Source organism: Triturus cristatus, chromosome 10 (genome assembly GCF_964204655.1).
Source record: "Triturus cristatus chromosome 10, aTriCri1.1, whole genome shotgun sequence".
NCBI lineage: Eukaryota > Metazoa > Chordata > Amphibia > Caudata > Salamandridae > Triturus > Triturus cristatus.
Genome location: NC_140593.1, coordinates 415050119 through 415077684, shown reverse-complemented (window position 1 = coordinate 415077684; position 27566 = coordinate 415050119). Strand labels below are relative to the sequence as shown.

Genomic DNA, 27566 nt, shown 5'->3' with positions numbered 1-27566 from the left:
TTAATACAGGTTAAATTGCCTATGTAAGTATATCTGATTTTCTGTTACTCATTGTTAGATTTGAGGGTCTCTAGTTGGCAGAGGTAGGTACCTTTGACCAAATAGGGACCCTTGAGTCTAGCCAGGGTAAGTGGGTACACTCCTAAAATAACCCCTGCTCACCTCACCCCCTTGGTAGCTTGGCACGAGCAGGCAGGCTTATCTCAGAGGCAGTGTGTAAAGCATTTGTGAACATATACAATAATCCAGTGACAACACTACAGATGGACACCACACAGGTTGTATTATAAAAATAAGTATTTTTATATAGACTTAACACAAGATCACAATGACAAAAATCCACAATACTGTACTTTAGAATGGTAGAAATAGCTTGGATCTCTTTAGAGGATAAATGCGACACTTATGTTAAATGTACCTTTCGATGCAAACAAAAGAGTTGCAGGGAAGGTGATGCGTCGGTTCCTTACACGCAAGAACGGGATGCGTCGGTTCCTTACTCCGGGGGTGGTGATGCGTCGGTTCCCTACTGCTGCGTAGGGGATGGTGATGCGTTGGTTCCTTACCAGAGGGGAGGTGATGCGTCAGTTCTTCTCCGCATGGGGAGGTGATGCGTCGGTTTCTTACTGCGCTTCTGTGGCGATGCGACCAACAACGCCGCGATGCGATGACGATCCGATGAAACAAAATGGCGTTTTCTTGATGCGACAACGAAGAGATGATGTGGCACGCCCGACGGCGACTCTGCAAATCTTCTGAGCCGCGACAGGCCCTGCGACACGTTTCTTCGGTGATGCAACGGCTCAGCGGCGACACCCTTACTCAGTGATGCGACGACAGCGGCGGCAACACTCTTTTCCAGTGATGCATGACGCTTCGGTGATGCGATGCGACAGTGGCAGCACCCTTACTCAGTGATGCGATGACAGCAGCTGGGACGGCGACACGCTTCTTCTCCATGAGTCGCGCTTCCAGCTCCCTGCGACACGCAGTCTCCCAGAAGGCCCAGCACAACAGCAGGCACTTCAAGTTCTCAGCAAGGGAACTCAGGGGAGCTGGTTGGTGAAGTCTGTTATCCCTGAGACTTCAGCAGGAGGCAAGCTCAATTTCCAAGCCCATGGAGATCCTTTAAAAGCTGTTGAAAGTAGCACAAAGTTCCTTTCTTTGTCAGTCAGGCAACCATTGCAGGCCAATCCCCCACACAACACTCAGCTTAGGGATAGTCTCCTCCTTCAGTTTCTCTCTTGTTTCCTCTCCTCAGCAAAGGTTCTTCTTGTTTTCCAAAGTGATCTAAAGTTCTGGGGTCTGGGTCCCCCTTTTTATGCTCATATGTTCTTTGTTCTCTGAAGGCAGAGAGGCCTTTGCCTAGTCCAAACCAGTTCTGGTCAGTCTTGGACTCCTTCTTTCCTTTGACCGTGTGGGCCAGGGACATCAGACACACCACAGGGGGTGGAGACAGCATTGTGGAAGGCAGGCACAGCCCTATTCAGGTCCCAGGTGCAACTCCTCCCATCACTCTACATGCAGATCTCTCTATTCAGCCTTGTGCTGACTCACCCTGTCTCCTGGAATCCCCCGGCTCCTGTCACTCAAACTCCAGACAAGGAATACACAACCTAGCAGAGGCAGGCTTGGATAGTTAGGCAAGAAAATACCTACTTTCTAAAAGTGGTATTTTCAAACACAGAATGCTAAAACCAACTTCACTAAAAGATGTATTTTATCATTCTGAGTTCAGGCATACTAAACTCGAATTTCTACCATGTTCCCTGGGTCCTTTAGGATTATAAAGTGTTATAATCAAACTGCCCATTCTGGCCAATGGGGAACAGTTAGCCTTGCAATAGTGAAAAACGAAAATGGCTGTAATTCACTATTAGGACATGCATGTCCTACCTTTTACTTACAATGCACCCTGGCCATGGGCCTACATTAGGGTTGTCTGATATGAAGAAAAGGGAAGGTTTAGGGACTGGCAAGTGGGTGCACTTGGCCAGTCAACATGGCAGTACCAGACTGCACATAGGCTCTGCAATGGCAGGCCTGAGACACACTTTACTAGCTACTTCTGTGGGTGGCACAACCAGTGCTGCAAGCCCACTAGCAGCATTGATTTACAAGCCCTGGGCACCCATGGTGCACTGTACTAGGGTCTGATCAGTAAATCAAATAATCCAATCATGGAGTCACTAATCCATACATCAATTTACAATAGGGAGCACTTGCACTGTGGCATTGATTAGCAGTGGCACAGTGCCCAAAGCATCTAAAACCAGAAAAACATATGAGGCAACAGCAAAAAATGGAAGGGAGACCCACGCCAATGGTACCAGGTCTAACACTCATAGTATTTTATTCTATAACATTTGAACAGCTAAGTGCAAAACAGAATGTCATTTTCGCACAGTTTTAATAACTTCAGTACTATGTACAAATTTGACAATATAGATTATTAGTTTTCATTCAAAATCAAATCAAGGTATGCTGCGTCAAGGCATTCAACACCTCAAACAAGAATTGTGAAGGGAACAAATGGCAAATACTCTGCTACGTGACTGTTAAACCTCAGACTACTCTGGAGAGAATGTTGCATTCACAAATAATCTTAACTACCAAAGCATCCCTGTAGAATCAATGATATTCTCCTTTCAGATGCCAAGACTAATAAAAATGGGTTACTAAACAATGAATGTAGTTCTCTAGCATTGGCACATGTGATAACATGAATTTTAGTTAATATCCCTCCATCAAGCTAGGAATCTTCAAGGAAACTTCATTGGAAAAAAATGACATCTATATCCATGTCCCACTGGAGGGCAATTTTCACCAGCTGGTACATCATATTTACCCCCACACTTCGCTGCTCCTTCCAACACGCAGATTCTGAACATGTGATAGTAGTGGCTCAAATCTCAGTGGAGGCGGGTGGGACACACATTAATCTAAAACTGCATCAATGTTGTAAAACTACATTTATAATTGGGTAACGTAGTTTTCATCACCAGTAGGTAGTGTATAGAATATGCAGAATAAAGATGATAATTCTGTATGTTGAGCAGAAAGCGGTAATTTCCTGCGGGTTACAGGAAGAGTTGAAGCTCCATCTGGATAATTTGTTCAGTGCTACCTATCCTATGGTCTATTTACCCGAGCATCGCTGTTCAGTCATCTATAATCACATCATGTTCGATGAATGTCTGTAATTAATCCGGGTAATCGTCTGTTGACCTTATGATATGCAGTCTTTGTGAATTCTTCCAGCCCTATGAGAGTAGCTGACAGAAACCGACCGTTCTTTTTCTTAAAATGTTACCTATTGCCTTTTTTTCTTCAGGTCTATGCAATAATCTTTCCATTTTCTAGACAGTTGTTCAAAAAAGGTAACTTGAGATATGGACCGATTTTAGACACTCTCAATTGTACTGGAGTAATCTTGGAGATGCCCTTAACTTTTATAAAATTCTGTGCAAAAAATATTATCTATGAAGAAAAAGCCCAATTTATACATAGACTGGCTACCAGGAATGTGATCTTCCGGGTCAAAAATGTAAAAACTCAAAAAAAGATATTAGTTCAAACAGTGGGAACATATTCCTTGGCAAAATAATAATTTGTTAACATTTCTTGAATAATGGTATTTCCTCGGCAGCCCTCAAGGGAAATGCTTGTGGGGAAAAAAAGCCCCCTCCCTCCCCCCAGTATCCTGTGGATGGAAATATGGATCATGAATTTGCCTTCCTATAAATGTGGCACACTCTACTAGTATTTTATTATAAACTGATTTCTCAAGTCGGAGGCCCACGATTGGGCATTACACATGTCCCCCAAGCCTGGGACTGTGACGGCAACACTACACATACACAAGGTCAATGTATGTGGATTATAGCATTATTTAAAGGACCCAGAGTACTCCTTGCCAGTTCTTTTGAGGGAACTGACCCAGATTCTGGGAGTTTTTGGAAAAGTCAAAATTGTTGCCATTGGGGGTCTGAAGGGACTAAATGTAAATAATTGCCTGAAGTGGGTCAAGAATGGGAATTTAACCTTCCTGTTATTCTGGCATTGTGACGGCACACGATAAAGAGACGGAGTACTAATTTAATACGGGAAGGGTTATAGATGGCTTGTAGGGATAGGTAAGCGTATGCTTCCTCTTTCAGTGATGGTCAGGATTTCCCATAGCCATTTCGAACAGGTTTTGTGCATGTATTGCAAAGCTCTGTAGCAGCTATTCAATGAATTACACCGACTCCTGATTCTGTTAGTCCGAGGGGGTAGGCACAGCAGACTGAAGCTCAGTACTTTTAAAGTTTGCTGAGGGAGTGGCGGCTTGGGGCTGCCAGACACTGAAGAGTGTTACATGATGGCATAACTGCACCACACAGTTAAACGGTTAGACAAGGAGGATACATGAGAGAAGTGTTTTGCGAAAGGGACATATGGTCAAGACTTTCTTCAAGATTTTCCTATTATTAGGAATAATACTCCAACTTGGTGCCCGCAAATTATCAGATGGGTGATATGGACATGGAAGAGAGTGGTCAAAGTAGTTGTGAAACTGCCCCATTTGTGCTATCAATGCAAAATGCAAGTGTGAGCAAAATGGTTGTTGTGAGAGATTGTGCAGGACTTCTACAGCAAACTGGAGGGAATAATGCTGCGACGCAATTGGAGATCTATACATCTCCACCCTAGAGGCAAATGTGTTATTTTTGTTGAAGCACAGAAGAGTGAGGCAGTTTTTACCGTATGTGCGCACTGCAAAGCCTGGGCAGTAAAGAAGACATTTACTGAGGCCCCAGAAGTTAGGCAAACAATGGCAATGATGCTCAGTTCAGTGAATACGGGGAGATTGATGGCTACTCTCTATCGGGCACTTTAGAAAGATATATGGGGGTAGCGCAAGCATAGCCAATAATACATGGATTCCATACTGCCAAAACCAATCGTAGGTAAGAAATTGGATAAATCTTGTATGCAAGTGGAAAAGATATCAAGACCAATTTGATTACTTATATATCACATAATCTTCTTGACCGCATTACACCTTAATAGGATTTACCCTGAGCACCCATCCCTCTGTCCAAGATGTGATAGGTCTAATGCAAACTTGCGCACAGTGGCATGAAACTGCATGCACACATAGGCCTTTCGGTCAGAGGTGAAAGATTACAACAAAAACTAGAGGATACTCAAATTGGCGCTGAACCAGTGTGTAAGAAAGTGGATTGTTATTTCGGGTGCAGGGTCGCCAACTTCAAGGAGTAATAATATTACTTGTCAGGATGAACTCGAACGTCACTAAATTAACATGAGCTCAACCCTCTAGTAGCTATGGCAGCAAGCAGACAAAGCTTAACATAAGGCAATGTGTAACGTATTTATGCAGTACCAAAACAGTAATAAATTCAAAATACCAACCAATAAAAATCCAAAACCGAATTAGAAAAAAAAAAAAAAAAAAAAGAGTACGTTTTTGATCAAAATGACACCATAACAGCCCAAATCCAATAAGGGGAACAGAAGAAAATAGTGCCAGAAAGAGCTAAGTGATAATGATGATTTAGGGTCATGGTTGACTGGGACCTTGGCGTACTTGGAGGCCGACGGCAATGGATCTCACGGTTGAATACACCAAATAGAATTCCCTTGGTCAAGGATTTTACTTTATGACTTAGTCTGCAAAATGGAAGTCAAAATCTTTCAGTGGGGCAAGGCAGCAGGCTGTATCCAGTAAGGTTCCAGCGAAGTCTGATAGGAGTTGAGCGAGATCCTGTTGGTTTGAGCAGGAAAACTTCTAAGAGAAAAAGTTCAATTTTCATGCCTTGAGAAGTCGTCACATAGCCCAGATACTTTAGGCACCTTTGCCAGGCCCAGCCCAGATTTCTTCTTTGGGACTAAGTCTCCTTTTTGGCACTCGGGCTCCTCTAGTGGGCAAGGTGGAATGCTGTATCCAAATGTGGCTCCACAAGACCAGATACCTTCTTATCAAGATCCAGCTAAAGTGGATTTGATGCTCTGGATAGCTCCAAGCGGAAGAAAGCTGTTTCATGAGACCAGAGACATGACACCTTCACCAGACTGACTATATAGGTTGGTCCGTGTCCTACAGGGGTCTGGAAATCAAAAAAATTGTTTAAGTTCCAATTTTGCAGGCGTCAGTCACTTATTTCGTCAGCTCTTCAACTATGGCTCCCAGATTTCAGGGCAAGCTCTTAGGAATTTTAGGGCTTAATCCTACAGCCTTGTGCAGGGTCCAAGGCAGGTTAATTTGGAACTGGGAAAAAAGTGTTTTTCCAGCTTGTGTCCCAGTAACCACACAGGAGTCAGCCCACTGACCGTTGGAGCCTACTTCTTTGTCCTGGGTAGAGAGGGAGCAGGTCCAGTCCTCCAGGGCTTGTTTCAGGTCACAGCAAGCAGTGCCCAGTTCTCCACAGTTCTTCAGCAGGTTCAGAATGTGTTCTGAGGAGCAAGCTTTGGGGTGCCAAATTTAAGCTTGGGATCAGTTAGTGGGTGGGGATGACTCTGGGCTTCTCCCTAACAAATTCCGGAGGGCAAACCTAACAACATTTGCAGCAGTTCTCATATCCGTTACTGCAAACAATCACACAGTCCCTCTTACTCCTAAAATTTAAGCTGGAGAAACCCTTCCTTCCTTGTTCTCAGGATTGTGCCTATTCAGAGGTTTGGCCAGGAAGTGAACAGTCCTGCCTCATCTGTGGTCACTTATAAAAATGGTTCTGGCATGAACGTCCCTCCCATGGGGTTTGAGAAAACTGACCTGGGGGCAGGTAGCTGCCTTCTCCAGGTCTCGCCTTACATTTACTTGTGAAAGGACAGGCCCTTCTACACATTATTAAAGCTCCTGGGCCCACACTACTGTTCTATCTGCAAGGGGAAGTAAAACATCCCCACACACGTATCCAGGCCATTGTTCCCATCTTAATGCAGTGTAAAACCTATATCAAGACTAAGCACTGGCTGGGCAGCTGCTGCAAAGTGAATACAAGTTAGCCTCTGTTAGACCTGGACCTCTCTCCAGGGTCACCCCCAAACCTTTTGCCTTTACACCTCCTGTTTTCTGAACCAACTTTTGTTGGCTTTTAGGACTCTGCTCACTTTACTACTGCTAACAAGTGCTTGTGCTCTCTCCTTTAAACATGGTAAAATTGACTTCCACCCAGTTGACGCATAATTTACTTGTATGCCCTTAGTACATCGGTCCTAAAGGTAAACAGGGCCTATAAATTAAATGCTATAAGGGGCCCGCAACACTCATTGTGCCACCCACTTATGTAGTCCTTATAAACATGCCTCAGGCCTTTCACTGCACCCTGTATGTGCACTTTTAAACTGCCATTTCCACCTGGCAAAATACAAGTTTTGCTGGAAATAAACCTTCCTTTTTAATATATAAAAGTCAACCATATGGTAGACCCTAAACAACTCAAAGGGCGGGGTGCACTGAATTTTAAAAGTTCAACATGTACTTTTAATTTTACATGTCCTGGTAGTGAAAAATTCTCAAATTCGTTTTTCACTACTTCTAATCTTATCTCTCCCATAGGATAACATTGGGTTACCTTATTACTTTCAATACGTGATAGTCTTTGATTGGGAGTAGGTAGGAATGTAGATTTTGGTCTTTTAAGAATTGTAATCTAAAACTCTCTTTAATGGTAAACTCAAATTTTAAGTCAAAATTCCGACAATGCCATTTTTTTATTGCCATTTTCTCCTCCTAACCGTTTGATGCCTGCAGCCAGTTTTCTAGGTCACATGACTGGGTGTAGTTGGCAGTTGGCCTTTGTGTATTCCTCTCAGACAGTGATCACATACCACACTTGCACTTCAAAGGCACTGCCTCAACTCACACACAAAGGACTTCACACTAGCCTGTTGTGGCCTCAGACAGACAGGGCCCTTGGTAGGGAGGCAGGGAATTCTAGCACCTTTGTGGGGGAATCTCCAGAAGCTTATCCCACTTTAAAGTGAGCACCGAGTATAAAAAGGGTACCCTCAGACCCACCCTTCAGTACACTCCTGGAACTGTGGATGCTACAGAACTACTGCTTGAGGCCTTCCCTTCTTGCTGAGAAGGAAGACTGGGCCTGCAACCGTCATCCCAGCTCAAGTGACTCCAAGGGTCAGCTGATTGACCCTCTGATCTGAGCTATGGGGACACAGCAAGCTCCAGAGGATTCCCTACACTGCCTAGCTGTCCTGCTGAACTGGACCTGTCAGAGCTCTGCTGGCATCTACTGGAGTGTGTGACTGTTCTCCAGGAATTGCCTTGCAGATCGTGGACCCTTGGTGTGGCATCAGCTGAACTCCTCCTGGAAGCAAAGGAGAAATCCTGAAGTTTTGGGCTACTTGCAACAGCAAACGGGCCTGTAAACGTCAAGATCTAGCCATACATGCCAACCACCAATGCAAAGCTCCTGTGAGCCAGAGTCCTCACGCTACAGTGACCACCAACACGCGATCTGCACTTTGCGCTACAGCAACGACAACCCATGGTGACTGCCAATGTGAACCCCCAGCGACTACCATCCACAACGCTCTCCCTCCTCCTCACACAACTTCCTGCACCGCAAACGGAAGTCTTCACGCTGGACTTTTGAAGGTATCCTTTTCAGCTGGACTGACCTGTTCCATGTACCTGTCCCACACACTATCACGGTGAGCCTAAACTTGTGACTTTCAACTTGTCTCACACGACCTGATAACCGTGAGTGGAGCTTTGTGCTTTTAGGCGCTATACTTACCTGAAATCTTTTAAATTGTATATCTTCCGTTCCATTAATTGGATTTTTGTTGTTTTGGTGTCAAATAAAGAATTAAGCTTTACTCTATTTTTCTAAATTGGTGTGGGATTTTTCTTGTGTTGTGTTTTTACTTTATTACTGTCTGTGTGCTGCATAAATACTTCATACATTGCCTCCAAGTTAAGTCTGACTGCTTTTGTGCCTAACTACCAGAGGATTAAGCACAGGTTAATTTAGTAACTTAGGTGGTTCACACTGACAAAGATTGTGGTTGTTGCTTGAAAATGGATCCCATCTCCTTCAACCCAATTTCTCACAGCCTCCAAGAGCTCCAACATGTATTAAACTTCACCAATGAATTGGACTTTTAATAAATATGAAAAATAGCCTTCAAATGACTTTTGTATCAGTTTCATTTCAAACGTCACAGATTACATTTTATTATCTGTACTTACATGTTTTGTAAGATTCAGCTATAACCCAGCCAATGAAAATAGCTTTAGGGGTCTAGCCACTAGAGGAACATGCCTATTTAAATTCTGCACATTTAACTTTTAAATAGCAGGCACCCTACCATAAGGGGGAGAAGGTGTACTTAGGGGTGGAATATTAATATTTCAAGGTAGCATTGCCACCTGCTGAAAAGGGTTATTTAAACAAGTCAGTGTGGCAGGTTTTATGGTTTAAATCTTTTATTGACATTTCAAAACACACAGAGAAACACCAACAAAGGAAATTATTAACACCTTGCATGTCCAAAAAGAGTGGGCGGGCCCCTTACCCCTATGCTTAAAATCCAAGCCAGACTTTGCCCATCCCGGAAATGCCATAAGGAGTTCCAGTAAGGTGCCGTTGAACAAAAAAGATCTAACCCCCCCCTCACTCCCTACCCACCCCCTCCCCACATTCCACGTCCATCTGTCTCTCCCCCCCAGCTGCCTCTGCAGGTCTTGAGCCCTACTCTTCCTTCTGCTCTTCGGATAAACGTAGCAAGCGTAGATAGCGGGGACAAGTGACCTCCCGAAATTCGGAGGACAACAGCGCCAAAAAGGGTTTCCACAGCTCCCCATATTTGGAGCCCGCCAGCGTTAGCGTGAGCTTTTCCATGCCTAGGACATGCCACAACCGGTATAACCATCCCGTGAAAGTTGGAGTGCTGGGAGTGCGCCAATGAATAAGTATGTTCTGTGTCGCTGAGCCCAGCGCTATGGCTATCTGCTGCCCCCTACGCGATTTAAGCGGGAGGTCAGAGGATTTGGGAGGCCCAACAGTGTGTACGCCGGGAAGCGCGGTATCCCAGTATTAAAGTGCTTGTCCACCTCTTCGAGCACCTGAGACCAGTATGGCTGGACATACTCACACTCCCAGAGTAAATGGGTCAAGGTGCCTATCTGCCCACAGCCCCTCCAACAATTTGCGTCCCTCGTCCGGTCCATAGCGTTTAAGCGCTCCGGAGTGTAGTACGAATAGGTCACAACCTTTGTGAATGTGTCGGTGAGTCACATGTGGTACCTTGTGTGTCGGGCCCTATAATATATTCCCTCCCACTCCTTGTGAGTCAGAGTCCTACCTAACTCCCTCTCCCATCGCGTCTTACCCGAGTTGTAAGTGTGCGCAAATCGAACTTGCATCATTCTATACAGATCGGAGATTAGCTGTTTATCTGATGTGCGCATTACTAACCATCGCTCATACTGGGAAAGCCTCCGATCTGCAAATGGGCGAACCCGCCCGTCGAGCGCCCAGTGCCGAACCTGGAAATACCGGAGCCGTTCCGCTTCCGGCAACCTGTATTCCTGCCTGAATTGCTGAAACGGGCGTACACCATCGGCATCATACATATGATAGAGGAAACGGCAGCCAGCCGGCTTCCACCCACTATAGGCTACCGAATCCATCCCGGGGGCGAACTCCGGATTGTCGAACAGGGGAGTAAGCGGAGAGGGAAAGGTAGTGAAGTCATGAGAGACGTTAGTGCGATCCCATATCTCTAAAGGGACGCGGGTGATGTAGGAGGCATAGAGATTAGGAGGCCTATGCTGTTTACGCAGAAAGGGGATTTCCTGTAGAGGCCGGGCTGCTACCGCTTGGTCTTGAAACAGCCAATGTTTCTCCGACTCCCAGCGACTCCACTCCACCAGGTGGCGTAGCTGTGTGGCCTGGAAGTAGAGCTGAAGATCAGGAATCCCGAGCCCCCCGTTTTCAGGTGAGAGAGTGGACAACAACCTCTTCATTCGCGGCTTCCGCCCGTTCCAAATAAACTGGGCCAGTTCTGATTGTGTCTGCTGTAGCCATCCGGTAGGCGGATGAAGAGGAATGGTGCGGAATAGGTATATAATCTGCGGCAGTATGGTCATCTTAACCACCGCAATCTTGCCCAGCCACGAAAGAGGATAATACTTTCGCTGCCCTAGCTCCTTGCGGATCGTCCGATGCAAGGCTGCATAGTTAAGGGCCACCACCCACGGAAGCGTAAGGGCCAGCTGAATCCCCAAGTATGGAACTGAATCCTCCACCCACTGGAAGGGGAGTGAGCTCTGCAAGTACTCCCGGGTGGGTGGAGACAGGGAGAGACTAAGGGCTAACGACTTGTCTGCATTCACCTTGAACCCCGCCACCCGTGCGAAGGTGTCCAGGTCCGCCATGCAGGCCGGCAGTGCCTCCCGCAGGTTAGATAAAGATAGCAGCACATCAGCCGCGTAGAGGCTGATGGTATGAACATATCCCCCGAACCTAATTCCTGAGACCCCTGGATTTTGCCTGATCTTCTGGGCAAGGGGTTCCATATAGGCGGCAAAAAGCAGAGGCGATAACGGACACCCCTGCCTCATGCCCCGTGCTATAGGGAAGTGTGGCAGGTTTTAGAATGCTGCAGTCTGACTACACAGGGTAGCCCAAAGCCATGTTTTCTTTGACACTGTAGTAAATGGCACAATCAGTGCTGCAATACACAAAAGACATTTAACTTTTCATGCCATGTGTATTTTTGCACTACATCCTGTGTCCTTGTAAGAAACTTAAAAATGCCAACTAAGCCAATGTTGACACGTTTAAAAGGGAAACCAGAAACGTTACTGCTGGTTAGCAGGGGTAAAGTGCACAGAGTTCTAAATCCAGCAAAGCAGATAGGGCCAAAAGTGGGGGAAATACCACATAGGATGGTCAGTTACTACACAGTGTATATCTGTAATAGACCTAGAAAGGGGAACATGAAGCATAAATCGCAGCCCTGTGGGCTATTCTGGTACAAAGATGCACAACTAATCACTGGCAAAGAGATATGTTGGATGGGCTACAGCAGAAAAGAGTCAGATGAAAAATACCAGGAGGGATAATAAATTAACTTTAGATCTAACTGACTGGGTAGTAATTATTCAGAAACAATCTGATCTTCTAGTGCAAACATCCTCTTCCGAATATCAGACCACCATGCATTCATGGGGATCACTTGCTAACTAGATCCTTTGCCTAGAAGAGACGTCTTAACCATCAGTATTGGCATGCACAAAGAAAAGAAATGCTGGCATTGCTTGACAAAAACTTGAGTGTATTTTTTATGCATAAATGTAATTTAGAAATTTCTTTGATAAATACATCAAATGGATAGATATGAGGCAGGGATATAGAATTGTTGGAAAATATGTAAGGAGCCCAGTGAGTGAAAATTAATTAGACTGTCAGACTTTCTACATGTGTTAAAATATGTGGGTTTGAGGGTAAAGGTCCTAAGTGCACAGTTACTTCCATTGGTATTCTTGCTTTGTTAAAAGATGTAAAACAATACAATTATTTATTTAAAAAGTATACCTGATCACATGATATTTTATACTCTGTTATATTATTGTATTGAGTTGAGGTTAGTACTAATACAATATATTCACTCAGATCAGATATTGGCATACTCATCATCCTTTACCAGACAAACTTACTAATGCTCATTCATTGATGAGACCCCAAGGAGCTCATGACTTTCAACAGTTGTGTAGAGATCCTAAAGATGTGAAATCGAGGCAACGTAACTTACTTTTCCTTCAGAGATGAACATTTGTCAATGCAGTATGATTTCTTTGTAGAATAAAGGCTAGTGGCACGAGACAAAAATAAGACGCTTCTGTCCCTCATTGTTTTGATCTGGCCAAGACATCACTGGAAATTCAAGGGAATAAGGAAAGCCAGTCCTGCAGGTGGTGCCTCTGAGTGCTTAATATATGTTAATGTAGGGAATCAGATGAAAGTTCTATCCGCAGTTGCATTACACACTGAGGGATGTGAACAGGTCTGCCCTGAGGCTCCTTTTCAAGAACCTGCAACCCAGGTACGATAAATCTGTAAACCAGATTATACACTTGCATACGGCATCTGCTTTCGTAGGACCTTATACGGGGCCATGCCCGAGACATAAGATTGTACTTTGTAGCTATGCTTCCACAGAAAAAAAACAATCATTCCCTCAAGTTCTGGTTAGAGATGAAAATATGGATAGGACCTCTGTCCATTGTTGGGAGCACCATCTTGGTACTGGCCTTGGGTATCAGTATCATTGCTAAGAAAATCTGGTAACCTGGAGCATGCCATTACACTGCTCGACCACGGAGTATGATCCAAAACAACACTTAGTGATGCTGGAGCTAGGCATTCACTTTAGCGGAACAGTCATGCTATCTTAGATAGACTAGTGAGTAGCACCCAACACAGATACACAAAGACCATGGAAATGCTGAGGGGTGCCCTATTTTACCTTATTGAGCGTGGTCCTACTTTAAACACCAAGCCTCCATAACATTATAAAAGGAAGGTGATGCGCCTAGTTTCATATTGAGCACCTGTCAATTTGTGAGAAGCGCAGGCTACTGACACAGGTTACATGATCTCAAGGGTGTTATAAACTGCAATATGTCACACCTTAATGACATGGCTCTTCAGTATGAACTGAATGAAGTGGCAAAGAGAAAGGCCATAAGCCCTCAAACCTAGAGTAATATCAGAACAATATCAATTAACAATTAATAGAAATAATGTAAAGGGGCAAAATCAGATTGTTGAATAAAAGTACCTGCGAGGAAGAAACGTCCATGAAGGAAGTAAGCATGAGACACATTGGTGGAATACACATGCTTCATGGCCTATCAACATGTAGCTGCACTACAAGTCTAGAATAAGTCATGGCAACATATGAGATGTAGCCAAGAAGCAAAATATATCCTTACCTTCTCCTTCTTTGAAGATACACATGCACCAACCACTGTGCAATGAATGGCCATGTTAAAGCAAATGCTAACGTGCCCGGTGACATCTCAAAAGGCCACCAAGATGGTTTCTACACAACAGAAAAAAATATTATGCAATGTTTTTTGTTAACATTCATGCACAAACTCACAAATGCTTTATCTGAACTCAATGTGTACTAATAACTCAGGCAAGAAGTTCGACATCAAAACTAATGAAATGAGCACCCAAGTCAAAATATAACTTACATCCATTGTTCAATCTCATGAAAATATTTTCTCAACATTCAAACAAGCTCTAAAAAAGACTGAAATGTTAAGGTAGCAAAGCATTTAACTTGGGGTGTTTTTGCACACTCTCACTCTATTGAGGCAAATAACAGTTTTAGGCACATGGAGCGCTCAAAGCCTTATCTTCAGGAGATGGAATAACCTAAGGCAATGGTTTTAGGGACTCAACTCTTACAACTTGGATAGGATCTAGTCTACAGGGGGAACTGACAAAGTCTGAGGCAATGCAAGGCTGTGCACCAACACCGTCATCTCACAATAAAGTTGAGGATTTCTATTTAAAGTCTCCAAAAAGCCACCAGCCTCGCCGGCTCCCACATTTGGGATGGCGGCAGTTATGGGGTGCATAGGAAGCCGGTCCACAGGTACAACATTCTTACCTGAGTAAACCAGCACAGTTCCAGAGGCCCCTAATGGGAAGTCAGGCCCAGAAAAAACAGGTAAGGTGTTAAGATACATCTGGCATCTATTCAAAATGCTAACATACGGACCTCACCAAGAGAGGAGGGGCCACAATGTAGAAGAAGAGGGGAAAAGACAGGCCAACAGTTTCGGCAACACAATAGCAAAGAACCCAAAAGGATGTGCACAGCTAACGATTACCTCAGACAGAAAGGGAGGATACTTAAGCAGCCACTCCCAACATAAAGTCACCTTACAGCATGGGGTAGCCACAGGCTGTGTCATCTTGTTTCTCACAAACACCGTTCCTCATTTACAGGCAATACGGGTTCATAGGATAGGGAGTCGCCCCTTAAAGGCACACATGGGAAAGGGGTAGAGGAGAAGACACGGGACTATCCAATATTTGTGTGGGTTCTAGTTTCAGATACATAACAATACATGTTTATACTTCACAGGGTCTACAAAAGATGAGAACCAAATATTCAACTATAACCACATTTTAAGGGATATCCTTGGACATATTCTCATATGTCAGCAGTGCTAATGTTCACTTACACTGTCTATTCCATATCATGTGCCGCTCTCCAGTTCTAAATTTTTTCAAATGTCTTTAGACAACCTCTGCTTTCATACAAATTTCTTTCAGTCAACATACGGGTGTACTGTTTTTGGATGGCAGTCGAATTTGTAGGTCCTCATTTAGTCCATGTTTTATATTTCCTTTTTCAAATATTCTGTAATTTAGGGCATTGCCTTATCATATTTTTTTTTTTTTGGTAAATATTTTTATTTGCATTTAAACACTCAAAAAGCAGTACAATCAACAACTATCCCTTGCCTGGGCATGTCAATATACAACTCCCATCACATATACATCCCATTTATGAGTCCGCAGTATATGGGGTAAAGCGTTGCCCCCCCAGCAATCTTGCAGGATAATCCTTAGAAGCCCACCTCCCGGCATCCACCCGTAGGCATACTATATAGAGTCCCCATGCAGGAGGTACCCCCGTGTAATTGGAGGGCATTGCCAAATCATATGATAAAAGTTATTGGATTGCCATTGTGCATTACTTGACCTGACAATAATTTCCATCTTTATTCTAGAATAGAATATATATGAGATATTGCATATATATATAATATATAACACAAGAATCTAGTAACTACATAATAAAGCCAAATGCCAGCACTCCAGAATCTTTTTAAATGCATATTTATTGTAATGCCACCATAATGCGTTTTAGCCCCAATTCGCTCTTGTTCAAATAGGGATTCTGCTATTTTGTTAAACAAATTTAAAATGCCGACATGTTAAAATACTCCCACTACATTTGTGCTTATTTTCTCACATCATGCCAGGCAATCTCACTCAAGTGGCATACACTCTCTAATATAAATTTGTGCACGGACTGGCCTGTTTTTCTTGTAATATGCACCGCTACCTTATAATTTGGTTTAGGCTCCCCAACAGTTCTTGAGAGATCTTCCTCCATGTTGAGCCCGACGGGACTTTTACTATCTAACAGTGGCGGCCCCTCCATAGGGGCGTTTGGGCGTCGCCCCACTGCTTTCTCGCAGTGCGAGAAGGCAGAAACATAAAATGGTAAAAAAGACCATTTTATGTTTCTGCTTCTCGCAATGAGAGAAAGCAGAAGTGGCTGGTTGGGGGCGGGAGGGTGGGCGGTCGTGCTCGAGGGCAGGGGGGGGGGGGGGGGGGAGTGGCTTACCCACTTTTGTGGGTACTGACTGTTTGGTCGGCCCCTGGAGCCGACCAAACAGTCAGTACCCACAACAGGAGGTAAGCCACTCCCCCCCTGCCCTCGAGCACGACCGCCCACTTTCCCTTTTTCTCAATGCAGCAGAAAATGGCCCAGCTGGGGCTCTTCCCCCTGCGCCTCACTAATCACAACGCTGCCATTGCAGCGTTGTGATTGGTTTAGGGTAGGGGAGGTAGGGTGCCTGCTGGCTGCTTCCTGTGTTCCAACTTCCTCCAGGATTCAGAAAATGCGGGAGCTGCGCAATACCGGCGGTAAGGTAGGTAACTTTACTTTTATTCTCCCCCCGCACCTCCCCTCTCCCTCCCGTGAGCATGTTTCCTCAAAACAAAGATGCCTGTCCTGCTTTGTGCTCCATGATCTCTTTGTATAGACTATCTCCCGCGCCGCTCCAGGTATTATGTGGAGTAGCCAGAATCAGTGAAGGGGGCTGCTGCAGACACACTGTAGGATGTGCTTTCAGGCCCTGCGGCTCGGAGGTGGGGTAGTGGGAGTTCATCACAATTAATCCCCACAGGCTTAGGTTCAAGGGAGGTGAGGGGAGAGCTCACGATAAGAGTATTTGTTCTCACTCTCCCCGTGCAGTAGATAGATTTAGCGCCGTAGAGAAGCTGGGGCACAGCTCGGAAAGCGCAAGGAAATTTGGTTATTACCGTTATTTATGTGGCAAATGATGTTTAAATCTCAGGTGGTCCAGCCAGCACTTCCGCCTGAGGTGAAATCCAATACTTTTCAAATAGCCCTTATCTATTAAGCTAATTGAAGTGAGCAGTGTCAACACCCATTTTAAATCCCATGATCACCTGAAAGTGAGAACTATCGCTCTGCATGGAAAATCACAAACATGATTGTCTGTCTCAGTGGCAAGTTACAGACGCTGAAGGGCATATTTACTGTGTGGCATCTATACAGCACACAGGCAATTTAAATGAAAAAAGACACCGACTGCCACAGAACAATTACAACTTGAATTGTCCTTATGGAGATACAACACTTTGCATAATTTACATATCATAATATTTCAAAGACAATTGGCAGAACCCCACTGTTTCCCGAATTCCTCCAGTATCTGTTATCTTTCATAGCTCGGCCCTCTTATTTTATGAACCTGTGAAGGACGGTATGCTTGGAAGAGGCTGTGTAATTAGTAAATGTGAAATTCGCAGCAGTGAACACAATGGCGCGCTTTGTTGCATTTTTTATGACATTTGCGGTTGAGTCAGAACTTTACTTTTCACTCGCTCTAGAGCAAATACTAGATGTATTTTTTTTGTCATATAATGAAAGGGATTTGTCCTGGTGCAGAGCAGCAATTCTGCTGCCACCGCGCAGACAGTGCAAAAGAACTTTTTCTTAGCAGGCATTTCCGTAAATGTAGTACTGAACAAATATATCAAACCCTGGCAATGTCAAACAGGGGATCTCTTAGGGCCTACTGCGGAATCACATTTTTCTGTGTTTTAATCTCTACAAGGTATAAAAAACACCGACATATAGCAAACAAAATGGAGCAAGCAGGAATGAAAAGTGGCAAGAGGCAGAAAGTTCGGGGGAGGGGGAAGAAGCATGAGGTGGAATCAAGAACCAATCTCTCCTAATGACTGATATTGTCCGAGGTTAAGTGGCATATCATGGTGGGCGTGCAGTTGTGAACATGGAGATGCCCACCCAGGTGGCATAGTTGTGCTGTTTTGGGCATGTTTGTGATGGTCTGTCTAATGTGTGCTGTTTGGTGGTGTGCATATGCAACTCAGATTCTAATTGGCACGCATGTGTTGTTAACATGCTACCCAAATATGTGGCATATCTATGCAGTGCTGGGTGAGTGCACAGTGTTCTGTTTATCGTGTTGTGCATTTCATTGTTTAAAATATTTCCCCTGATGATGTCATATATGAAATCATCAGCGATTTCTCTAGTGATAGTTCACAAAAGGTAAAATCGAGAAAGGAAATCAGGAGTGAACTGTAGACATAAATGCCTCGTGGCCGTGCATCCTTTACTATATATGTATAAGCACATGCACCCACACACACCACTCACTCCTTAGTTTAAGTGATTTATGAATTGGATGGTCGACTTAAACTAATTTTCAAAATACCAATACAAAGATCTGTTTGATCTCTGCACTATAAATTAAGTTAATTATCTGATATCTGTTTTACCACAACATTCTCTCTGCGTGATGCCTGTTTTGTTTGTACGTTTCACTAGCTAAAACCATTACAAGTGTATCAGTGTATTCAAAAGTTAATATGGGCAAATGATAACATCAGCATATGCAAAGATTCTCCTCTATAGCTCTTAAATATTGGCAATTTCTTAAATGATAAATATTTCAATCGTAAAGCTTTAACCTTCCTCCAATTTGCTTGAAAATGCACGATTTATCCACTCTTTTTTCAAAATTTTCCCTAGAGGAGAACCTCCCCCCCCCCCCCCCCCCGTAGGTTGTTCGAGGTGATTTGCTACACTCGGTCGTGGCAGTGCAGTACAGCAATAATTATACGCCTCATCACTTTCAAATGTCACCAGCCGCCACTGCTATCTAATTTGATAAGGCAAGTAGATTCCAACTTTCTCAATTCTTTTTCGCAGTTACCCCCTTGTACAGTTCTAGGTACAGCATCAATGACAACATATTTTAACTTTTTGTTGTTATGTATTTCTGTAAAATGTCATGCTAGAGAAGTATTTGATGAAGACACAAACTACTGGGCAATGATATGGAAACACTGTTAAAACTGTGAGCTAAGGAGGAGACTTAATGGCCAAATTAAGGAGGTTGAAAAAACGATTGTGTAATGACCTAACAAAGTGATGGGGAGTAAATCCCTACAAAGATATGTGGAAGTGGGGATAACTCCAAGAGAGTTACGAATCCTTAATGGCACCTAGTTTTGAAAATCCGCACCCAGACATGCTCAGAGAATAGACACAAAGCAATACAGAAACATCACTGTGATTGGTATAAATCTTGATAAAATATGCAGACACTGACAAGCAAACAATCAGAGGAGATGGAATAAATGTTCAACTCTCGATAGAAATGGATCAAGAAAAGGTGAACAAGAGGCAAGATGGCGTCAGCGTGAGCAGTCGGGCATGCATCTCTCTGCGAGCTCTGCCTGGTGAGCAGATTTCCAGTCCAGGCTTGGAGTTGAGAGATGAAAGACAATAGAAGAAGCAGGAGAAACAGAAGAAACAGGAGACTGTGATCCATGATCGATATTCCCTGTGGTAGCAATCAGCGCTTGGACTACTACAGTCCTACTCCAGTACGAGAGAACAGAGCAGAAAGGAGTCTGCCCCGGGTAAAGAGCTTCCGATGCTCTGATACTCCGGTGGGATACGCTGCAACGATGCTATGATGCTACTACGATGCGTTGAAGAAATCAGGGACAAGACGTGGTGGAGTTGGTAGAAAGCCAGAGATTGAGATTGGGTTCTAGCTGGCTAAGATTAATCAGTGGGAGCATCTAGCCCAAGTCAGCTGTGGAGCCTGTGGTGCCCGTGGAGAAGCTGTGGAAGCTGTGGAAAAACCGTGGAGCCGCAGTGATGGAGTAGTAAGTGGAGCTGTGGATAGAAACACATCCACATCCGACGGACTGCTATCGAGGCGAGCGTCTAGAGGGGTGAGGAATCTAACAGCGAAGACCCCCGGATCTGGCGCTGACAGTTTCGGAAGCGTAAGTTGCATTGACGAGATTTTGAGACTTTACACTGACACTGACATCTACTCCATGGCGGCACCGATTCTGCTGTGATTTTATAAGACTGTTGTGAGACTTTCTGCGAGACTTCTAAGAGAGCTATACACTGAGTGTTGTTAATGAGCATTTATACGTACACACGCTCGCATAGCCACATAAACATAAAACACTAAGAAACTACTGAAAGATTGCGAAAGTATATTCAAGTCTTGATCAAGATCTAGCTCTCTTATACCTTTTCCTGCTCTACTGATCCAGCGCGTCAGCTCATCAGCTCATCAAAATTCCCCCTCCGGCACAGCATCAACTCCGCAGCTCCTGTCCAGCTAAGGCTAAAGCCTTTCTTCGTGTCATCTGCTAACGCAGAAGCACGCCTTCTTAGTACACGCTGCTGACTCACGTCGCTCTCACGCTGTTACTAGGGCAACAGAATAGCGTGTACAGATCGGAGCTTGAAGCAGGAACGGACGGCTACAGCTGAGTTTGGAATTGAGAGAGCTGGCGGGGGGGGGGGGGTGAGATAAACAGGGAAAAACAGGAGATAGGGCTAGACCTAAAATCTTGTGGTCCCTGAGAGAGAAATAGGAGAGTGGAGCTACATGCAGTGCTGGAAAACAGCGCCGAACAGTGCTGAACGTAAACATATTCATACAAACCACAAAATAAGCAATATTATCACACGAATAGTGATATTATGACACAAGTGCAGATCTCTATCACATATTCATACCTAGCATACTTCTCAAGTAACTGTTGGAATCTATATACTATTATAATCCCTTTAGAACAGGCTATACAAAGGGCGAAACACAATCAGTTACAGCTACAACAACAGCAACTGACGCAACAACTCCGAATCCATCAACTCCAAGAATTCGACACAGCCGAATCTAGTATTTCCTCAAGTATTTCTTCAAGTATTACAGGCACTACAGGCACTTCAGGCATTACAGGCACTCATTGCAGTATCATTTTTGATTACAGATATGGCAGCCCGGGGCGAGGAAATTGTAAGTGGACTAGAAGGTGCTCTGACCACAGAAGCTATATTACTACAACAACAACCCCTACGTAATGGAACCGAAAGCGGAACTGAAGCTGCAAGTGGTGGGGGAAGACCAATTATAGATGACGAACATGGAGAACAGAATCTTAGATGTCCAGAAGTTTCCGAGATTCCAGAAAGGCTGGAAAGCATTCAAAGTACAATGAACGCACAAGACCCACCGAAAAACGTTGAAGTGCAGAGACGACCCGAAACTAGAGGCTCCAGAGCCAAGGAGAATGAAGAAGAAAAACTTGAGGGTAAAGAAAGAACATTAAAAAAAGACAAGAATAAAAACAAAAACATGGATAAGAAGCAGAATAAAGGCAAAGAGAAAGACAAGGAGATGGAGCAGGAGAAAGAAAGGGAGGAGGTGAAAAAAAAGCAAGATTGGGAGCGGGGGTAGAAACGAAAAGGAGAAAGAGAGAGAGAAAGACAGAGGAAAAGATTTGGGAAACAACGACAATAATGACAGTAACAAGAACCTAGAATTAATGGCAAAAAAAGTAAAAAGACTGCAAACAATTAAAAATTTAAAAGCTGCGATAAAAACTACCGGACCGCAGGATCTTTCTCAGCCTAGGATTTTCAATATATTTAGCCCACTGACCAGAGAAGCAGGGAGTGTATTATTGAAAACGGATAAACAATTTGCCACGCAGGAAAGCGATGAGAAACAACCCACCGCTAAGAGTAGTAATTACGATGATGACTCTAGATTCCTTCTAACACGATCCATTATAAATGAAAAGTCTATGCAGGTTATGGACTCTGGTACCCAGCTCCACGATCAGCTATATGAATTATCCCGGAGAAATTCAGGGGCTAAAGCAGCCAGAACACGAATAACGCAGAATGTGGTTGACACCCCCCAACCCCTCTCAATCCGCTTACCTGCACCAGGCAGGGAAAAACCTACTCCACTTGAAAACGACACACTCTCCGATGAGTCGGACTCTGACCCGTATGAAACAGGCTTGTCTATCTCTACCGATCCCTGCAAGATAACCGATACAAGTGAAGACCAAATTTCGGATTCTGGTAGCTCTGATGGTTCCGGCTTTCTAGAATCGGATAAACTAACTACCTCTGGGCAAGGTTCGAACAAAAGCCAAAGACTTGAAAAAAGGAGGACGAAATTCAAAAAACAGGGGCAAGTTATAAACGAAGATCTGGTGAGCAACTCGGAACAACCGGGCACAAGAATCAAACTTGCGCGAAAAAGCCCCAATATTAAAACAAAGAGGAGATCAGAACATAAACAACTTTACAAAAATCAAGAGCAAACTGATTATAGAATTGATGCAAGCTCATCGGCAGAATCCTCACTAGCCGCAGTGCTAAGCTCCATTAAGAGTCTCCATCAGGATACAAAAATGGATAGTCAGAGGAACCATTCTGCTATCCAAAAGCTACAGGGAGCAATTCAAAAAGTAGACAAAACTTGCACTGAAATCTCTGAGAGAATGGCTACAATAGAAGCACGTACTGAAAACCTTGAGTCCGATGTTGCTCAGCTTCAAAAACAAGAAAATCAATCCAGAAGAAATAACTTGCGCTTCCTCGGAATTCCTGAAGGCAAGGAGGACAACGATACAAGGGGCTTCATGATAAATCTTCTGAAGACTGCCTTCCCGGAACTACAAACTTGGGAAATAGAAAAAGAAATTCAACGTGCCCATCGATTTCCTTTGACGCTCCCTAAACATTTGCACAAGCCGCCTCAATATCCAAGGGCTATGCTGGTTTACTTCGGAAATTTTCTTTTACGAGAAGCTATCTATGATCTGGCAAGACCCACAAAAAAAAGAGAATACAAGAGCTTCTCATTCTTTACTAGACCAGACTATGCTCACGCGACTGTTGAGCGAAGATGGAGGCTGCGACAATTAATCACCCCTTTTGAACAAACCGGGGCAACTGTTTTTCTCCAAAATCCGGCACGGCTGAAAATAATATATAATGGCACAACGAGAAGCTTCACAAGCGAAATCCAAGCAGAGGCCTACTTAAAAGAAATAACTAAGACAGGAAAATGATATAAGGACAAAAAAGTTTAAAACTTTTATCAACAAAGGAAACCACGAGTAAAACCTGGAAACTTGACTATAACGCTTATACCAGCCTCACCAGGCCGGTACACAGAGGGTGCAGAAACGCGCTGATCTAGCTGACGCACACACTTGGGTACTTGCTGACCCAGGACGCCTCATTGGGTGGTAAGGGGGGGAGGAGGGTGGGGACCATGGGGTACGAGGCGCCTTGGGGAGGGGGGGTTTGCGGACCAAGGCTGAATCAAGAGTAGAATGTAATGATCCACAATCAGGGGGAAAAATAGAAACCAAGTTATATGGTAAACAAGAGGGCATAACTATAGGAATACGGAAATATATCCTTAATGAATAAGATAAGAATGATTTCATTGAATATATGCGGCCTAAATGATCAAAACAAAAGACAAAAAGTTGCTATCGGCATACAAACAATGGAACCAAATATTATATGCTTACAAGAAACCCACATTGAAGGTGGACAACTATATATGTTAAAAACGCTAGGGTATAAACTGATAATCGCTTCTACACAACCTACTAGAACTAAAGGGGTTGCAATATTAGCTAAAGGGGGAGATCTTCAATTTACAAAGACAACTTCCGACAAATTTGGTAGGTGGGCCATTGCGGATTGTCTATACAATAATGGGGAAAATAGGATGACTATCTGTACTGTATACGGCAATGTAGGAGATGACCCTGAAGCCTTGAACTATATTACTAATGAGTTGGTACATTGGCCATTACCCGTAATTATTTGTGGCGATTTTAATTTAAATCTTCCGGGGCAATGGTCGACAGATCCGACATTTATCTATCAAGGGAGAAAACCTAGGGTCTTCAGGGCATTTAAGGAGCTGTGTGCACTGCACGGGCTGATTGATACTTGGCATATGAAACACCCAGGCAACCATGGATTTACCTTTTATTCCTTCCCCCACTCACGCCATGCACGCCTTGACTATTTCCTCATCTCCAATTCCCTGCAGAATAGGTGCACAATCAATAAATTACCTAGGATACTTTCGGACCACAACCGGTTAGCACTTAATTTAGAATGCAATAGAAGCAACTCCACACGGAGGAGTTGGACGTTTGAAAGGGCCTTTTTAAAGAACGAGGGCTATAATAACCATATGAGGGATTGGATCTCGGCTTTCTTGGAAGTTAATATCGGTAGTGCTCCGATAGAGATAGTTTGGGACGCATTGAAAGCTGGAATCAGAGGAGAAACTCTCCAGTTCTCTGTTAGGTCCAACCGAGAAGGAAAGGCTCAACTCGATAGACTACAACAGAACCGGAGTATGACAGAGGCGGATTTAGTCAAAGCAATACTAAGTGGTCAGGTAACTGATGAATTAGAACGGGTGGCTGTGGCAAGAAATCGGATATTGGAAGTGTTTATTGAGAAAGCTATTAGTAAAGCTTCGATCTATAAAAAAAAACTTATGAACTCAGCGAAGAAGTTGGACACCACCTAGCTGTTCGCACAAGAGAAGAACAGACATTAAGTACAATAAAGAGCATTAAAGACTTAGATGGAGGAGTGAGATCGGAAGCCTCAGAGATTTGAAAGGCGTTTAAGAGATTCTACGAAGATCTATATAAAGAGCCTAATAGAGAACTGGAGAACATGGATGAATACTTGGAGCAATATGAGGGATTCTGCCTTAACGAGGAGGAACAGGCTAATATAAATAGTACCCCTACGTGGGAGGAAATACAGATGGCAATGAAATCATTAGCTAATGGAAAAGCTGCTGGGATAGATGGAATCCCTTCAGAATTTTATGAAAAATTTGCAATACAGCTCAAAATAATTATGCTTGAATTATTTAGCTCCATTGTTAGTGGCGGTAAACCACCTCCCTCATGGTCTACAGCAAAAATCATGGTCTTTTTAAAAAAAAATAAAGACCCCATGGAAATGGGTTCTTATAGACCGATTACACTAATAAACGGGGATTCGAAAATGTATTCAAAAGTACTGGCTGCCCGATTAGCCCCTATTATCCATAATATAGTGTCTCCTCGTCAACACGGGTTTATCCCAGGGAGATCAACATCGGACCATGTCCAACGGGTGATATCACTTTTTGATTTCGCAGAAAAAACAGGAGACCCTATGGCTCTAATACTGCTGGATGCAGAAAAAGCCTTCGATAGGGTCTCCTGGAGGTTCCTTTGGGAAACTATGGGTAGGTGTGGACTTACATCACAATTTATCAAAGCCATGCAAGGACTATATGTTGACCCAGGAGCCAGCGTTATGATCAATGGGACACTCTCAGAGAGATTCAAGATCACTAGGGGAACGAGACAGGGGTGCCCATTCTCGCCCCTGCTATTTGCAGTCTATATAGATGCATTCATACGGAAATTAGAAAATCATCCGTTAGTGACTTCGATAAAGGCATTTAATATTGATACAAAAATCCTAGCGTATGCCGATGATATAGCCAGTCACCTGTAACCCTATCCAAGCAATGTCAGCGATAGAAGAGGAAGCAAATAGCTTTGGTAAGATCTCCGGATATAAGCTGAACTCAACTAAAACACAGATAGTTATTAATGACAAGCTCAAGATGGATGACTATAGAGTAACGGAACATGCTGTCTACCTAGGAGTTGATATAACTGCAAACATAGATAGTATAGTTAGCTTAAATTTAGACCCACTGGTTAAACAAACTAAGAAAGAACTATCCCGACTTGACAACCTACACCTTACTATTGGCGGGAGATGCAACGTTATCAAAATGATATTTTTACCTAGATTCCTGTATCTCTTTCGCACAATATGCATGTAGTTCACTCCCCAACAGTTCAAAAACAGAGAATACCTTCTCCAGATTTATTTGGGGTTATAAGAGACCTCGCCGAGCACTTAAATGGCTTATGCTGCCCAAAGAAAGAGGCGGACTCGGAATGCCAAATTTTAAGCTATACTATTGGGCTACGGTAATCAGATATAGTATCGTGCTTTTATCAATAGAAGAGGGTCACAATTCCGATAGGATCACTCCACAAGAATTGATCCTAGGGGCAGGCTGCGAGGGATGTCTCTGGCGACACATGAACGACAACTATTTTAAGAAAATAAAACTTAAGACCATCTCCAGTATATATAAAGTTTGGATTAATGTAAGAAAACTGCTAGGACTGGGCCGTTTTTCATGTTACACCCCAATTAAGCTTAATTATGAGCTACCCGCATTATTCCACGACACTTGTATGTCGAGATAGATCGAGAATGGCATTCAGCAATTAGGCTGTTTTTATAACTCTAGTGGCCTAAAAACTTTTTCCGACCTCCAGACTGAATATTCCATCAATCATAGAGAGTTTTTCAAATATCTACAGATCAGGGATTTTCTGCAAAAAAAAAAAACAGGGGGACGTGACAAATTCCAAAACAATATCGTACTAGATACTATATCTAGACCAAATACCCCAAAGATTGGGGTCATCTATGAACTTTTTAGGGATAAGCTCCCTGATGACATGGGAAAACATCGAATGGAGTGGCAGACCTCTCTTGCAATCCAACCGAATATTCCTTTGCAAGCGTACGAATTATCACAAGTATGCTTAATGTCTATAAATCTCCAGGCACAATTTAATATAACTTTTTTCTCCCTTTACTATACACCATATAAGATTGCAAAATGGACAGTAGGAAAGGGAACAACATGTCCACGTTGCTCGATGGGCGCTGCAGACATGATTCACATGTTTGCTTCTTGCGAGAAACTGTCAGGTTTGATAAAAGAAATCTCTGACTTCCTTTCAGAAATTCTCCAAGTTAACATATCTATTACTCGGGAGGAAATTGTGCTAGGAGTATCTAATAATCAAAGACCTAATCATATGCAGGGCCTTATTTTTATAGCTATGGCTGTCCTCCGACTCTGTATAGCTTCAGCGTGGCTGGATGCAACTCCACCGGCTTCTACACAATGGAGAACTAGACTATTAGCAATCTGTACTCTGGAAGTAGCTATATATAAAACTAAAGAGAAGAGAAAAAAGAGAAGAGGGATGCAGATCTGGGGTCCGCTTTTGCAATGGCAACTAGATCACACCAAAAATGCTTGGTCCATAATATGATCCTATTTGGGAGAATATTCACTGTAATCAGACAGATTTTGGCAATACATGCTGTATTATCCAACAGATTTACCGAATTGTTTTTCTCTCTTTTGGATGGGTACGATGTGAAGTAATATCTTGGTCCAAAGGGAGGGGTGGGGGGTTTATGTATAATTTTGTGAAAATTGCTAATAA

General features: G+C 43.5%; 1 protein-coding gene across 6 annotated transcripts in view; it reads right to left on the bottom strand.

Annotated features, from left to right (window-relative positions):
• ACBD5 (acyl-CoA binding domain containing 5) overlaps positions 1-27566 on the bottom strand; it is a 319177-nt gene that overhangs the window by 5353 nt on the left and 286258 nt on the right. For 5 of the 6 annotated variants that reach the window (XM_085631746.1, XM_085631748.1, XM_085631747.1 and 2 more), the window contains one exon: positions 13976-14085. In XM_085631746.1, the coding sequence (XP_085487872.1) occupies positions 13976-14085 (110 nt within the window). Of the gene's footprint in view, positions 1-13971; positions 14086-27566 lie in introns of those variants that run through there. The other variant, XM_085631752.1, reaches the window with a different exon arrangement.